General features: G+C 49.9%; 1 protein-coding gene, 1 non-coding gene and 2 pseudogenes across 2 annotated transcripts; 1 reads left to right on the top strand and 3 right to left on the bottom strand.

The window, feature by feature from the left end:
• Positions 1-179: 179 nt before the first annotated feature.
• On the bottom strand, positions 180-1,815 carry LOC125507707 (small ribosomal subunit protein uS10-like). Its single transcript, XM_048672196.2, has 3 exons — positions 1,593-1,815; positions 1,347-1,460; positions 180-548 (listed from the first exon to the last, which is right to left on the bottom strand). Exons 1-3 carry the CDS (start codon positions 1,717-1,719, stop codon positions 406-408), a joined length of 384 nt encoding a protein of 127 aa, XP_048528153.2. The 5' UTR covers positions 1,720-1,815; the 3' UTR covers positions 180-405.
• LOC125511718 (small nucleolar RNA SNORD36) lies at positions 617-689 on the bottom strand (annotated as a pseudogene).
• LOC125511715 (small nucleolar RNA SNORD36) lies at positions 926-1,008 on the bottom strand. The gene has a single exon (XR_007285073.1). It is a non-coding gene; the product is annotated as a small nucleolar RNA SNORD36 (small nucleolar RNA).
• A 2,669-nt stretch (positions 1,816-4,484) lies between the features above and the next one.
• On the top strand, positions 4,485-5,979 carry LOC147967800 (uncharacterized; annotated as a pseudogene).
• The last annotated feature ends 10,205 nt before the right edge of the window (positions 5,980-16,184 follow it).

The following is a 16,184-nucleotide window of genomic DNA, read 5'->3' as shown; positions in this document are numbered from 1 at the left end:
TCATAAATAGGTTTGAAATTTTGAAGGCATTAGCTACTCAAGTCCCTCAGATGGCTTTTGTTTGTTTTTCTTTGCAGGATATAATGATTTCTTATAAATACTGCACCTGATATTAGCTGAAGCAATGTCCTCACGGTGGATCAACCAATGGAAATTTTGACAACTGATGACACCAAATCTCAAACACATGAATACCAAGCCATGTATAAATATCCAATCCAGCGCAACACACCAAAGGGCGACGAAAATTCAAGATGATATCTCAGACGACAAGAGGTACTCAGAATCACAAGGCGAAGAACCTAATAAGCCATACAAAACCCAGTTCACATACTACCAAACGTTCAAAATTATGTCTTGGTTCGCTGGTGTCTCTCCACTTGTAAAAAAAGAAGGCATAGCTCTCTACTGGTCGCTGATGGTCACCTCGACCTCAACGCCGGGCTCGATGGTGATCGAGGTGATCTGCTTGACAACGTCCGGGGAGCTGACGAGGTCGATCACCCGCTTGTGTACCCGCATCTCAAACCGATCCCAGGTGTTGGTACCTACACACCAAAGGACATGGCATTATCAGTACAAGTATAGCCAAAATAAAGTACACACAAATAGGAATGAAGCGGTATTAAAAAGCTCGATTTTGAAACATCAAATGTATCAGAAACATCATGTGGAATCATCATTTGCTCAGCCTATCTGCCAAGTGCAACTGCTTCATTCTTAGTAAAACCGTAAGTTCAATGACTAATCCTATTTGTAGCACAAGTGGCAACCATATGGTGCTGTTTAATAAAAATGTGCAAGTACATTACCAAGTAAAAATGTGGCAACCATAAATATCCAGAGGACTGCACTTGAAACACACCGCTTGCATTACCAAGTAGAGAGGACATGTGTTTGGAAGAAAACATAGCATTGAAGGGGCTACCCATCAGCTGTAAAAAGCTCGATTTTGTAATCCTCAAAGAGAATCTCGGGAACAAGTTGCTGTTTTAGCATCATCTGAGCACTCCATCATAAAACAGAGTCCAACCAGAATTAACAGCAAACAGGGGATCACTGCTAACATAGTCGCCACGACAGTAGGATCGATCACTAGTTCACTACTAAAACCCTATGGGCTATGAACTTCAACCGAGACAGTTGATCTCTTGGCTAACAGCTAACAACAAAGAACTGCCCATACAGCCAATTTACTGCCCTATCATCTAGTAAACCGTAAGCAGCCTGATTCTATAGAGAAACGTTCGTTTTACCGACGCCGGTCGTTGCATAACCAAGAGCATTCATACAGGACACAGAAACGAAGGGAAAAGGGGAGTCGACGAGGGGGGCGGGTGTGTCACCTTCTCCGCACGGCGACTTCCTGGTGGTGATGTTGAGCACCTTGGTGGGCATCCTGACGGGGCCCTTGACCCGGAGCAGCTTGTCCTTGGCGCCCCCCACCAGATCGGAGCACACTGTCGCCGGCACACACAGAACACGCACGCATCAGTCAGATCAACACGATCAACGAGACCAGAAGAGGAGGAAGAAGGGGATCCACCCATCATCATCATCGGAAGGAAGGAAGCAAGGAGGAAACACCCTACCCTTCTCGAGGTTCTTGACGCTCTTGGAGGAGAGGGTGATGCGGATGCGGTGCTGCGCCTCCTGCGGGCCCTCGAAGCCGGCCTTGCCGGACTTCATCGGCGGCGCGTACGCCAGCTCGGTCGCCATGGCTGCGGGCGGCGGCGAGTGTGGGGAGGAGGAGAGCTGGTGCTTCTTGGGGCGCGAGGAGGGGAGTGGAGAGCGGCGGCGCTGGGGGTGGGGGATGAGGGTTTCTGTATAGGCTGGAGGCTGCGCAGGAGGGCCGCGCGGCCGTCGGATCGGCTGGCCCGGCCGATCCGGCCGTCCGTTGGGAGGGAGCGTCGTTCGATAGGAAATTGGATTCGTTTACGGTGGATTACTGCATCATTCATCTCTTTTTTTCTGAAGGGCACATCATTCATCTTTGAATGAATGCTTCCTTTCTTTGACAAAAAACAATCGATTACGACGGACGGACGTGGAGTATCTGTCGCCGAGCTCAAATGCTCCATGATGAACATAAGATCCAAAAATTGTAAAACGAATCAAAAACTTTCGGGGGTTTTGGTAAAGTTTGGTAAATGGTTTGTGTGCTTGTAAAAATTCATCATCAAAGGACATTCGTGAAATTGCGGCAAGAAAAAGATCAATGCTCCAAAGTTGCTATTTTTTAAATCATTTTGGAGTACTATTTTTTTTGCCATGACTTCCAAGAATGCCATCTTGTGATGAAATTTATCAAGCGTACAAAACATTTACCAAAAAAATCATTTAAAAAGTTCAGGATTTTTTGAATTTGCCTTTTTACTGTTTATCCGGAGTTCATTTGAGCTCGGGAGCAAAAAAGGACTTTCACATAACGACCTGCATTTCGAGGTTCACAAGAAGTAGTAGTATGTGCTGGTTTTATTTATTTTTCCTTGACTTTTTAACAACTGTAATAAGATTTGATTTTCTTTTAGCAACTTCACAAAAAAAATGTCTTCTAGACGACTGCACCAAGAACTTTTTGAGCGAGTCCAGCCAATGAAGGCAATACAAGCCTCGTTGTGATGAGACTGACAATCATCATACTACTGATATCGGGTGAGAGAAATCACTCATGTTTGAATTCTTATGCCACCATTATCCATTCCATGCAAGCGCAAAACTCTCCTTTCTTGAAGGCGTTGCTGTTGAAGAATGCCGATGTCCTTGTGGTGTCATGAGATGATTTATGCGGATATGGTCATTGTTGTAGGTTGTCGATCGCGATTTAGAACGCTTCGGGATGGGTTTTTTTTTTCTCTCTCGCTTAGGCATAGCTTTGGTCTTTGTATGGCTTTACTATTTGCCGGTGTTTTTTTGTGTGTGTGCGTTAGTGTTGGTTGGGTGCATCCTAACTATGCAGAGGTCGGATGTGTCCTCACTATGTTTGTATTATCTTGATACTTTATTTTGAGTAATAAAATCCACCATTTGTCGGAAAAAAAAAGCATAAAACTGGATTCCACGCCATAATAGAAAAAATCATCGTTTTCGTACCGAGAAATTTAGCAGCAAGGGGAAGCCTTAGCAATAGAGTGCAGCTCAAAGACATCTAGTTTCCGATCACAACAACATACTAGTGTAAGAAAATGCTCTTATATTACGGGATGGAGGGAGTAGGTCAGAGGATGACAACGACAAAATGAAAACCGCGCGGAAAAAGACTCAAAAGTCCAGCTAATAAGCATTTGTTGTCCACGCGTCTTCATGGTGCCGACACCTTCGACACCGTGGACCTTCTCTCGTTCTGGGTTTTGCTTGTGCTGAATGGATCATGACCTAGTAGTTGGTACAACACTGAATCTGAATGGAATTAGGGCAAAAAAGAAAATATTAGCAGATGATGACTGTGCAGTTAGAACAACGAATCTGAATGAAATCAGGGCAAAAGAACATATTAGCAGGTGATGACTGTGCGGTTAGAAAAACGAAGCTTTTGAAAGAATGCAGATACGAACGATGCATGTCTTGTGTGGTGTAGAAAATTGTTAAATAACTCACTTTTTGCAGTTAATGGGGCTGCACCATGATTGATGTACTCATGTAACTACTCAAGCGCATTGACTACTGCAGGAGCAGCAGCAGTAGCACCGCCGCCTCCAAGAAAGAAGGGAAAGATGGACGAAGGTTCACCTGGAGCAGCAGAGAACCTCTGCATCAGGAACTAGTGCTGGGACGGCGGCCATTGCGGGGTGGGCACGACGTTGGACTGAAGTGTGCTCCTGTCGAAGGCAACGGAGGCATGGTGGCGGTGTTGCTGCTCCTGGGAGCATCGAGGCGAGCTACATCAACACCACGGACCAGCTCGCAGACCTGCTCACCAAGCCTTTTGGGAGGGTCAAGTTCCTCGAGCTTTGCTCCAGGATCAGGATGATTCAACTCTCCTACAAGACGACGTACAAGACTTAGGGGGAGAATGATGGATAAGTCTGTGTACTAGGGTCGTTGTGGGGCTGCAGCACATGGTCCTTGTAGTAGTTAGGATAGAGTTCCTGGCCATCAAGGACTGGCAGTTAGGATAGCATCTTAGACTGGCATCTTAGACTGACATCTTAGCAGCATCTCAGCATATGCTTGGCTGGCTAGCAGCCTATAAGTATGTATCCCCAACCCCTCAGGTTGGCATGGCATTGTGTGAGAAATAAACCAACGAAAATTGTCCCAACTCTCCTAGTGTCATCCACAACTATCAATGCTCAGATTCAAAGGTCTAACAAGTGGTATTAGAGTCAGGTTATCTTGTACCCTGAGCATTTCCTGTGAGCAGCCTAAGTCGGTAGCAACAGCTGCTCCGTCTGCCTCTGGTTACCTTCCTCCCTCCGGACTGTCGAGCAGCAGTTCGTCTTCAACAGCCTCCTCTTCACGCAACAGCCCACCTGCAGCGAGCCATGTCTGCAGGTCGCTCTCAGCACACGGCTACCTCGAGCATACGGCGCCGGCAGGAGGCCGAGCACGCCGTGGCAGAGGAGCGTGAGCGAGCATCTGTAGCAACAGCTGTTGCGGCAGCAAGGGTGTCGAGGCTGGCTGCAGCGGAGCTGGCAGTGGCCAGAGCGGAGGTAGAAGCAGCCAGGGCAGAGGTAGAAGCAGCAGCAGACGCAACACGTGAGGCTGCGACGGATGCCAAGGCACTCCGCGGCGGCTCCGGCAGCTCCAACAGCTCCGCGCCTGCGGACGATGGCGCTAACGCAGACCACGCCAAAGTGGCGCAAGAGCGGACGGCGGAGTGAGCGGCCGAGCACGCCCACACTCCAGGTGGAGGTGCGCACCGCGACGGCGGCTGCAACGACCAGGACCGCGGCCTCTACGAGGTCCGGACTGTGGTCAGGGATGTTGGTCCCAATGCTGGGTGGCCTATCCTCACTAAAACCAACTACGTCGAGTGGGCCAGGATCATGAAGATCAGGCTCTAGGTGCGGCGCATGCGGGAGGCAGTCCAGGACAGCAACGTCAACCACCAAGAGGAACGACGGGCGCTGGACGCCCTCATCGCCGCAGTCCTGCCCGAGATGCAGTTCTCGCTTTCCAGCAAGTGGACTGCCAAGGAAGCTTGGGACGCCATCGCCGCGGCACGCATCGGCAGCGACCGTGCTCGCAAGTCCACTCTGCAGGCACTTCGTAAGGAGTGGGAGAGCCTGGGTTTCAAGCCAGGTGAGGACATTGATGACTTTGCTCTCCATCTCAACACTCTGCTGCAGAAGTTGGTGAAGTTTTGTGATGCCACCTACACCGAGGAGAGAGCTATCGAGAAGCTTTTTCGGTGCATCCCCGAGAAGTACAAGCAGATGGCTCGGTCGATCGAGTCTTTGCTGGACCTCTCCACGATGACAATCGAGGAGGCGATAGGTCGCCTCAAGGTCGTCGACACCGATGAGCCACAGCCTTCCTCGGGGCCCATCACCACCGGCGGAAAGCTGCTCCTAACTCGGGAGCCGTGGGATGCCAGCCTTGGTGACAGGAAGAAGGGGGAGCCTTCTTCCACGACGGGCGGCCGCAAACGTGGCAAGCAGCGTAAGACGCAAAGAGATCCCCCGGGAAGGGCACAAGGACGTGCCGAAGGTGACGCCCGCGGAGGCGCCAACGACGGCGCCGCTGGCAAGCCCAAGCCGACACAAGACAACAGTTGCCACAACTGTGGCCGGTTTGGCCATTGGGCCAATGAGTGTCGGCAACCACGACAAGGCCAGGCTCACGTCGCACAGGCGAAGGAGGAGGAGACGGCTCTGTTCATGGCGCATGCAAGTGTTGAGCTATCTTCAGCGACACCAGTCGCAAAAGCTCTCATCCACCTCGACGAGCCAAAAGCACACGCTCTTCTCGGTGATGGCTCCGGGAAAGACAAGACTACGGGGTGGTGCCTCGACACCGGCGCCACCCACCACATGACCGGTCAAAGGGTATTCTTCGCCGAGCTCGACTCCGATGCGTGAGGCTCCGTCAAGTTTGGGGATGCCTCCGCTGTGGAAATTAAGGGCGTCGACTCCGTCATCTTCACCACCAAGATGGGAGAGCACCGGCTGCTCACCGGTGTCTACTACATCCCCGCTCTAAGGAACTCCATCATCAGCTTGGGAAAGCTGGATGAGAATGGCTCACGCATGCTGATTGAGCATGGGGTCCTACGCATCTGGGATCGCCAGGGTCGCCTTCTCGCCAAGGTACCCAGAGGTGAAAACCGACTTTATGTCCTTGATGTGCAGGTGGCACAACCGGTCTGTCTTGCTGTCCGTCGGGACGACGAGGCGTGGCAATGGCATGAGCGCTTTGGGCACCTTCATTTTGAGGCCCTGAAGCGTCTAAGTGCCAAGGAGATGGTACGAGGCCTGCCATGCCTCGACCATGTGGAGCAGTTCTGCGACATCTGCGTACTGACGAAGTAGAGACGACTCCCCTTTCCCCAACAGGTGAGTTTTCGGGCCAAGGAGAAGCTGGAGCTCGTGCACGGAGGCTTGTGTGGCCCGGTGACGCCAGCCACACCAGGAGGTCGACGCTACTTCCTGCTGCTCGTCGATGATCTCTCTCGCTACATGTGGGTGATGATCCTCGGCAGCAAGGGAGAAGCGGCGAACTCCATCAGGCGCGCGCAGGTTGGTGTGGAGGCGGAGAGCTGCCGCAAATTGCGCGTGTTGCGCACTAACAACGGCGGCGAATTCACGGCGGCTGAATTCGCGTCGTACTGCACCGATGAGGGCATCCAGCGCCACTACTCCACGCCGTATAGCCCACAGCAAAACGGAGTCGTCGAGCGGCGCAACCAGACGGTTGTGGGGATGGCTCGGGCTCTCCTCAAGCAGAGAGGGATGCCGGTTGTTTTCTGGGGAGAGGCGGTGCTGACGGCCGCCTACATCCTCAACCGCTCGCCTACTAAGGCACTCGATGGCAGGACACCGTACGAGGCCTGGCATGGGCGGAAGCCGGCGGTCTCCCATTTGCGGGTCTTGCTGTCTTGCGTTCGCTAAGGAGCTCGGCCACATTGGCAAGCTCGACGACAGGAGCACTCCGAGAGTCTTCATCGGCTACGCGGAGGGCTCAAAGGCCTACCGCATCCTCGACCCAAAGACACAGCATGTGCGCACGACGCGAGACGTCGTGTTCAACGAAGGGCGAGGGTGGCAATGGGACAAGGCGGTGGACGACGGCTCGACGCTGACGTATGACGACTTCATTGTTGAGTACGCCCACTTCAAGGAAGCCGGGGGAGCAAGCAGCTCCTCTTCGCCGGGCACGTCTACCCCGGCCCCCAAAACTGCATCGACTCCGATGCGTGCTACGCCGACGGCACCACAACTGGCGACGCCACATACTCCAGCCCCGGCAGTCACGACTCCGGGTTCGTCTTCATCAGCACCAGCTCACGGAGAGCACAACCCGATGAAGTTCGCTTCCCCGCTCACTCATGACGAGGAGCGTGTCGACGCGTGGTATGGAGGCGAACAGCTGCGGTATCGCACAATGGATGATCTACTCGGCGACCAGCCGGTGCCGGGACTGATGCCACGTGACCTGGAGGCGCAGCTACAACTCGCGTGTGAGGACGGCGAACCACGGTCCTTTGTAGAGGCCGAGAGAGATGCGGCATGGCGCGCCGCGATGCAGTTGGAGATGGATGCGATCGAGCAAAACCGCACATGGGAGCTCGCTGACCTCCCTCGTGGTCACCACGCAATCACCCTTAAGTGGGTGTTCAAGATGAAGAGGGATGGAGCCGGCGCCATCATCAAGCACAAGGCTCGCCTGGTGGCCCGAGGCTTCTTGCAGCAGGAAGGAGTCGACTTCGACGACGCCTTTGCTCCCGTGGCATGGATGGAGTCCGTACGACTTCTCCTTGCGCTGGCTGCCCAGGAGGGCTGGCGTGTCCATCACATGGATGTCAAGTCGGCATTCCTCAACGACGACTTGAAGGAGGAAGTCTACGTGTATCAGCCACCGGGATTTGCGATTCCCGGCCAGGAGGGCAAGGTACTCCGCCTACGCAAGGCTCTCCATGGCCTACGGCATGCACCTAGGGCGTGGAACGCCAAGCTGGACTCCACGCTAAAGAAGATGGGCTTCGAGCAAAGCCCGCATGAGGCTGCCGTCTACCGACGAGGCAGTGGAGGAAATGCCCTGCTGGTGGGCGTCTATGTTGACGACTTGGTGATCATCGGCACCAAAGATGCAGAGGTGGCGGCGTTCAAGGAAGACATGAAGGACAACTTCCAGATGAGTGATCTGGGGCTCCTCTCCTTCTATCTAGGGATTGAGGTGCACTAGGACCACTCCGGGATCGTGCTTCGACAGTCCGCCTATGCCAAGCGCATCGTTGAGCTAGCTTGGCTCACCGACTGCCACCCAGCTCTCACTCCGATGGAGGAGAGGCTGAAACTGAGCCGCGACAGCACGACGGAGGAAGTGGATGCTACGCAGTACCGACGCCTTGTGGGGAGCCTTCTCTACCTCACCCACACACGGCCGGACTTGGCATTCTCCGTTGGCTATGTCAGTCGGTTCATGGAGCGACCGACGTCGGAACACCAGCAGGCAGTGAAGAGGATCTTCCGCTACGTAGCAGGGACCCTCGACCACGGCCTCCACTACCCTAGGTGTCCGGGGGTGGCACACTTCGTCGGGTACAGCGACAGCGACCACGCCGGCGACATCGACACCAGCAAGAGCACGAGCAGGATCCTCTTCTTTCTCGGCAAGTGTCTTGTGAGCTGGCAATCAGTCAAGCAGCAGGTGGTGGCCCTGTCCAGCTGTGAGGCTGAGTACATAGCGGCCTCCATCGCCTACACTCAGGCGCTCTGACTCGCTCGACTGCTTGGTGATCTTCTCGTTCAAGACACCAGAACGGTGCAGCTCCTGGTGGACAGCAAGTCCGCCCTGGCCCTGGCAAAGAACCCCGTGTTCCACGAACGGAGCAAGCACATCCGACTGAGGTATCACTTTATCTGCAGCTGTGTGGAAGAAGGGAGCATCGAGGCGAGCTACATCAACACCACGGACCAGCTCGCAGACCTGCTCACCAAGCCTCTTGGGAGGGTCAAGTTCCTCGAGCTTTGCTCCAGGATCGGGATGATTCAACTCTCCCACAAGACGACATACAAGACTTAGGGGGAGAATGATGGATAAGTCTGTGTACTAGGGTCGTTGTGGGGCTGCAGCACATGGTCCTTGTGGCAGTTAGGATAGAGTTCCTGGCCATCAAGGACTGGCAGTTAGGATAGCATCTTAGACTCTCAATTACGTATCTATAACTCTCAATTACGTAGTCAAATCTAGCTAGAAAGTAGAGATAACCGTAAGCAGAAACATCCAAATTTTCTCCCTCAAAAGAAAAAAAACAAATTTGCTACTTCAGAAAAGGTTCCCTCTGCTTTACTTCACAACTTTGGAAAAACAAAGTGCACATATAGAATATGGGCGGTAGCTACCCAAAAGTCCATTCTTCAGAAGAAACAAGACGACAAACCTGATTCAGGGAGAAAAATGTTGATGGATTCAGAAAACGTATAAGCACCACCACCAGGTGCAGGTTATCATCATCATCACATCATGTTTTGCACAACCACCAGTACAAGGTCCAGAACGATGCCCCCTCTCATTATCAGACTGTGTTTGTCACATGATGCCTTCAGAGAGATATTACAGCACGGTTTAATCAAGGTAGAAAACATACTGTCACACTGTGCCCCTGGTTAGCCAAAATCAGCAGCTCACCATCCTCCTCCAAGAAAGAGACTGAACCTCTGCTTGTTGTCTCGCCTGACCGCCTACATTTTTTTTCGAAAAGGGGGGAGTCCCCGGCATGATGCATACGGTTATCTTATTAATAAAAAAAGTAGTGTCAACAAGGTTTCAAGGTCTCCAAAAAATAAAAAAAACAAAGAAAGCTCACACAGAGCCATAAAGGGCTAGAAACATCAACTAGCCAAGATAAGACGCCACAACCGGCTGGCTATAAATAGATAGGTAAACTAGATGCCTATCCTATTACATGACCGCCATCCAAACCGGTTGAAGATATCCCGAGCTACCATCTCCTAGCGGAAAGATCCAGTAACCAAATGCTCCCTGGCCTCCGTCGGAGTGAGTACCGACCATGAACGGATCAGTGCCGTAGTTCGGAATATAACCTGCAAAAAATGAATACATGATATTCTGTTAAAAACCAAATCATTTCTGCAAGTCCAGATAGTCCACAGCAAAGCGCAAACCCCAGCCCGAATGTGTTTCGCTAAGTCAGGCTCAATCCCATTCAGTCATGTCCCAAATAACGCGTTAACAGAATTCGGTGGTTTGATATTAAAAGCAATGTGAATCGTCTGCCAAAGGACTTTGGCCAACGGGCAATCAAAAAAGAGGTGTTTGATTGTCTCATCCCGATCACAGAAACTACACCTAGTAGGTCCTGTCCAATTACGCTTTATCAAATTGTCCTTGGTTAAAATAACTTGTTTATGGACAAACCATATAAACACTTTTATTTTCAAAGAAACTTTGACATCCTAAACATGCTTGGAAGTAGGAATGGAGTTCGAATTAATAACATCGATGTACATCGATTTAACTGTGAATACTCCAGACTTAGTCAGTTTCCAGCGTAATTCATCGGGTTGTTGAGAAAACTGGACCTCCATCAGTCTCCTAAGTAGACGGAGCCATTCCTCCCAACGGTTGCCCGCCAGCGTCCGTCGGAACTGAATATTAAGGGGGATGGTTTGAAACACCGAAGCTACGAACACCTCACGTCTTTGAACAATACGATACAAAGACGGATATTGGATGGCCAAGGGTGTCTCGCCGAGCCAAGTATCCTCCCAGAAACGTGTGCTATTACCGTTGCCAATAACAAACTTCATCCTATTAAATAAAGATTGTTTGACTTTCATCAGTCCTTTCCAGAAAGGTGAATCAGTCGGCCTGACTGTAACCTGGGACAACATTTTGGTCTGAAGGTACTTGCTGCGAAGGATTTGAGCCCACATGGCATCATGCTCCGATGAGAGCTTCCACAGCCACTTGCTAAGAAGGCATCTATTCTTAACTTCGAGGTTCTCTATACCAAGACCCCCTTGGTCTTTCGGTCTACAGAGGATATCCCATTTAGCAAGCCTGCATTTTCTTTTAAGCTCATCACTCTGCCAAAAGAACTGCGATCGATAGAAGTTCAGTCTCTTCCGAACACCAACTGGGACCTCAAAGAACGAGAGGAGAAACATAGGCATACTTGTGAGCACCGAGTTAATAAGAATTAATCGGCCTTCGTATGACATGAGCTTACCCTTCCAGCAACTCAGTTTCTTCTCAAATCTGTCCTCGATGCACTTCCATTCTCTGTTTTTCAGCCTACGATGGTGGATTGGAATACCGAGGTAATAGAAAGGTAACTCTCCCAACTCGCACCCAAACAATTGCCTACAAGCCTCCTGTTCGTCTTTGGCTCTACTAAAACAGAATAGCTTGCTCTTATTAAAGTTAATCCTTAACCCGGTCGATTGTTCAAATAGGCATAACACCAGCTTCATATTTCTCGCCTTGGCCAAGTCATGCTTCATAAAGATGATCGTATTATCAGCGTACTGAAGTATGGAAACACCTCCATCAACAAGATGAGGTACCAATCCACCTACTTGACCATTTTCCTTAGCCCTTCGTATCAAAATTGCTAACATATCCACCACAATGTTAAACAAGATAGGGGACATCAGATCTCCTTGTCTTAGGCCTTTATGTGTCTGGAAATAATGACCTATGTCGTCATTTACTTTAATTCCCACACTACCTTTTTGCGTAAATGATTCAACCTGTCGGCGCCAGGCTTCATGAAAACCTTTCATACGCAAAGACTGTTGGAGAAATGGCCATTTAACCTTATCGTACGCTTTCTCGAAATCCACCTTAAAAATTACTCCATCTAATTTTTTGGAATGGATTTCATGGAGCGTTTCATGCAGGACTACCACCCCTTCAAGGATATTTCTGTCCGGCATGAAAGCAGTTTGGGACTGTTGCACCACAGAATGCGCAATCTGTGTGAGTCTATTAGTCCCGACCTTGGTGAAGATTTTGAAACTAACATTGAGGAGGCATATCGGTCTGAATTGCTTAATCCTCACAGCATCCGTTTTCTTAGGAAGCAATGTGATAGTTTCAAAATTCAAGTGGAATAAGTGAAGCTGTCCCGAGAACAGATCCTGGAACATAGGTAGCAAATCCCCCTTAATAATGTGCCAACAGTTTTTATAGAACTCGGCCGGGAACCCATCCGGTTCGGGAGCCTTATTGTTTTTCATCTGTGCAATAGCATCAAACACCTCCTTCTCAGAGAACGGTGCAACCAGAATATCATTTTCGGCAGCCGATAGTTGAGGCACATCCTCAGTCCTAGACTCGTCGAGGGACACACAATTATCCTCCGGCGGTCCAAATAACTGCTTGTAATACTCGGTAATATAAGTTTTTAGGTTATCCTGTCCTAAAATCGTGCCCTCATCTTGTTCAAGTTGAAAAATTCGCTTCTTTCGGTGCTTGCCATTAGTTATTAAATGAAAGAATTGAGTATTCGCGTCCCCTTGGACCACTTTGCGGACTTTAGCTCGCAAAGCCCACTTCAATTCTTCTTCGTGGAGCAGTTCTTTCAACCTCTTCTCCGCCTCAGTTTTAACCTGAAGCTCAGATGGTAGCATAATCGTAGATTCGGCCTTTATGTCTAGGGCCTGTATAAGAGATAGGAGTCTATATTTTTCAATCTTATACACACCACTGGGGTGCTTAGCCCAACCCCGTAATAAGCTTCTCAAGTGCCTAATCTTATTCTGCCAACGCTCGACCGCAGTCGTACCTCCTGTACCTCTATCCCATTCCCTGGCAATCAGGTCCAAAAACCCCTCTCGTTCGAACCACGACATCTCGAAAGAAAAGGTGTTTTTGTTCCCCACGTGGTTCGGCTCCCCTGAATCCACGAATAAGGGTGTGTGATCAGATATTCCCCTCGAGAGATCTTGCACCGTAACCAGGGGGAACTTTTGTTCCCACTCCACGCTTGCGAGAACTCGATCAAGTTTTTCATAAGTTGGGTTTGGTAGAGCATTAGCCCAGGTAAACTTTCTACCAGAAAGCTCTATCTCCCTCAGATCCAAGCTTTCAATAATGGTATTGAACATAAACGACCATCTGCCGTCAAAGTTACCATTATTCTTCTCCTCTCTCCTCCTAATGATATTGAAATCACCTCCAACTAAAAGTGGAAGCTGTTCCGATCCACAGATTCGAACAAGATCCGCCAGAAACTCTGGTTTAAGCTCAGGCTGTGCGGCACCATATACCGCCACCAAAGCCCAGTTGAAACCATCTATTTTAGACCTGACTCGAAACTTCACCGCGAAGTCGCCCATCACTACACTTCGGACTTCAAGCGAATCGCATCTCACGCCAAGTAAGATACCACCCGATCTTCCTTGCGGAGGGAGGCAATGCCAATCGAAATCAATACCACCCACAAGAGAAGACAGAAACTGTGGTGCAAAGTTTTCTCTACCAGTCTCCGATAGAGCAACGAAGTCCAAACGCTGCTCTAAAGCTGGCTCAGCAAGAAACCTTCTTTTAGCCAAGTCCTTTAGACCTCTGCTATTCCAAAAGATTCCTTTCATATTTCGTCATGGAATTTTTTAGTAATACGAATTCTAGCACTCCTACGAACTACGGAATCGGGATAGATCTTCCGTCTCCACTTGCGCTTAGGTTTACTAGGTTCTGACGTCCGGTCCTCATAACCGGGTTCAACTGTACTACCAGCATCATTCTCTACTCGAAGCGGCTTACAATTCACAACAAATTCTAGACTTCCCAATTCAAGCGGCTTACAAGGACCGTCTACTGTTCAGCAGGAAGATGGTGTTACAGGAGGCGGCCGAGGGCATCGACGCGGTTGCTCCCGTCGCCACCGCCACCGCCACCGCCACGGCCAGCTCGCGGCTGGTGTCGGGAGGCGAAGGCGGCTGCTTTGGAGCGGTAGCCGGAGCCCCGGAGCTAGAGGAGGTGCTCATGGTGAGAGCGGTGCGGGGGGTTGAGGGGAAGGAGAGGGGAGGAGATGGCGGCCGCCGTTGCACAGACGGCGGTGGACGACACGACCGGCGTGCGTGGTGACGGACAACATTTTCCTATTTGACGCATTAGGCGCCGAATCACACAGAAGCGAAACAGGCCAGCCCATTTAGGTGCACATACATTCCCCGCTTTGGGAACCTTCCGGAAGATTCTGGTCCTTTTTTACTGGGTTTTTTTAGCTGCTGTTTCTTTTATGCTTTATTTTTCAAAAACATTCGGGTTTTAAAAAGTTGTTGGGAATCAAATACGAATTTCAGAAAAATATCATATTTCAAATATTGCTCCGAACTTAAAAAATGTTCTTGTTTTTTAAAAAATAAAATTCAAAAATGTTACGGTATTTTATAACATGATTGTGTTTCCAAATTTTGTTTGGTATTAAGAAAAGTCCTCGAAACTACTCCTAGTTCACATATTTGAAAAGTGTTCAGTAACTTTCAATCACGTTGTAAAAAGAATGTGCTTTCAAAAGTTGTTCACATTTTAAGAAAATGTTTGCTTTTTAAAAAATGACCGTGTTTCTCAAAACACATTCTAGAATATATTTCAGTTTTTAAAAATAAATTTATTTCATGTTTTTCTGGGAAAATGAATGAGAAAACTACAGTACACAAACTGCTATAGTACCGACCGTCTCTCCATAGTAAATCACCTTGCTAGGATCACACAAGCTGCATGGGTCGGCGTAGTGGGGCCACCCTGTGCGTCCGGCCGACTATTTGACGCAACCCGTCACAGTGGAGATGCAGGCCGATGTGCTAGGCCTCGCTATCTAGGCTATGTTAGGTAGCCTTAAGATGGAAAAATATGGAACGTTGTACTTTTTCCGTTCATTTTTATAAGTCGTTTCAGACAATTAAAAATGGGCCGCTTTGTATGCTTTCTGAAATGTCTTTTTAAGGCCTTATAAAAGTGAACAGAGGGAGTAGTACATAAGTTCACACCGAAACTCAATGTATACTTTCAAAAAGTAAAAAGAAGAGTTATAGAAGTGAATGGTAACCAAACTAATGTTCATTGCACAATTTATCTCTCTTACTAGCTACTTCCTCCATTCTTAAATATAAGACGTTTCGATAGTTCAAATTTGAACTACCAAAACGTTTAATATTTGGGAACGAAGGGAGTAATTGCATGTGTGTTGCAATTGGGGCATACATATTCTAGTGATTGAACACCAATTGTGTCTGAATGACTCGTGTTATGTACTCCCTCCATTACCCGTCCTCCGTGACGCTCCCGCGAGCGGCCCAGGCGGAACCCTAGATCGCCGCCACCGCTCCCCTTTCTCGCCTTACCTCTCCTTCGCCGCCGCCAGGGGACGCCGCCAGGCAAAGCCCGCGCGTGCGTCGAAGGCGGCGGCGCTAGGCTCCCTTCCTAGGCGGCGCGGGACGGCCGGCCCTCACGGCGGCGCTCGGCTCGGCGGCAGGTCGGGCCGCCGGCGGATCTGGGCGGGGCTTCCCTGCTTGGTGGCGGCGGCATAGTCTGCACGGGGCGGCGGGGCACAGGTTTCTCCTCCTCCTGATCTGATGGCGTCACGGTGGCGCCAGCGATCGGGCGTGCGGCGGGGTCCGGGAGGGTGGTCGGCGCGCGACGTCTTCCCCCCTCCCCCCCGATTAGGATCCATGGACGCAAATTGGTACCCATGCCCATACCCATCGGGTATCCTATACCTAATGGGTATCCGATGGGTACAATATATAGCATTGACATGACAAAAGTAAGATGAGAAAAAGATCTAAATTCAGGTACCCATCTGTTGGGTACAATATATAGCCTTGGTTGGGGATGAATCGGCGAGGATTCAGTAACCCGACTCTTGATTGCTTCAAGGAAAAGCAGAGAAGATAGTACTGGGGAAATGGCCGGCTATGGCCTATGGTCCGTGGGCTAGTTAGGAACTCAAGATAATTATTTACTCACATATTATAGGGTTTAATTTATTTATTAATTTTCTGTGTATCCATTGGTTTACCCATGGGTATAATTTCATACCCATATCC

Source organism: Triticum urartu, chromosome 5A, assembly GCF_056163025.1.
Source record: "Triticum urartu cultivar PI428250 chromosome 5A, HENAU_Tu73, whole genome shotgun sequence".
NCBI classification, from domain to species: domain Eukaryota; kingdom Viridiplantae; phylum Streptophyta; class Magnoliopsida; order Poales; family Poaceae; genus Triticum; species Triticum urartu.
This window is presented reverse-complemented; position numbering and strand designations above follow the sequence as displayed.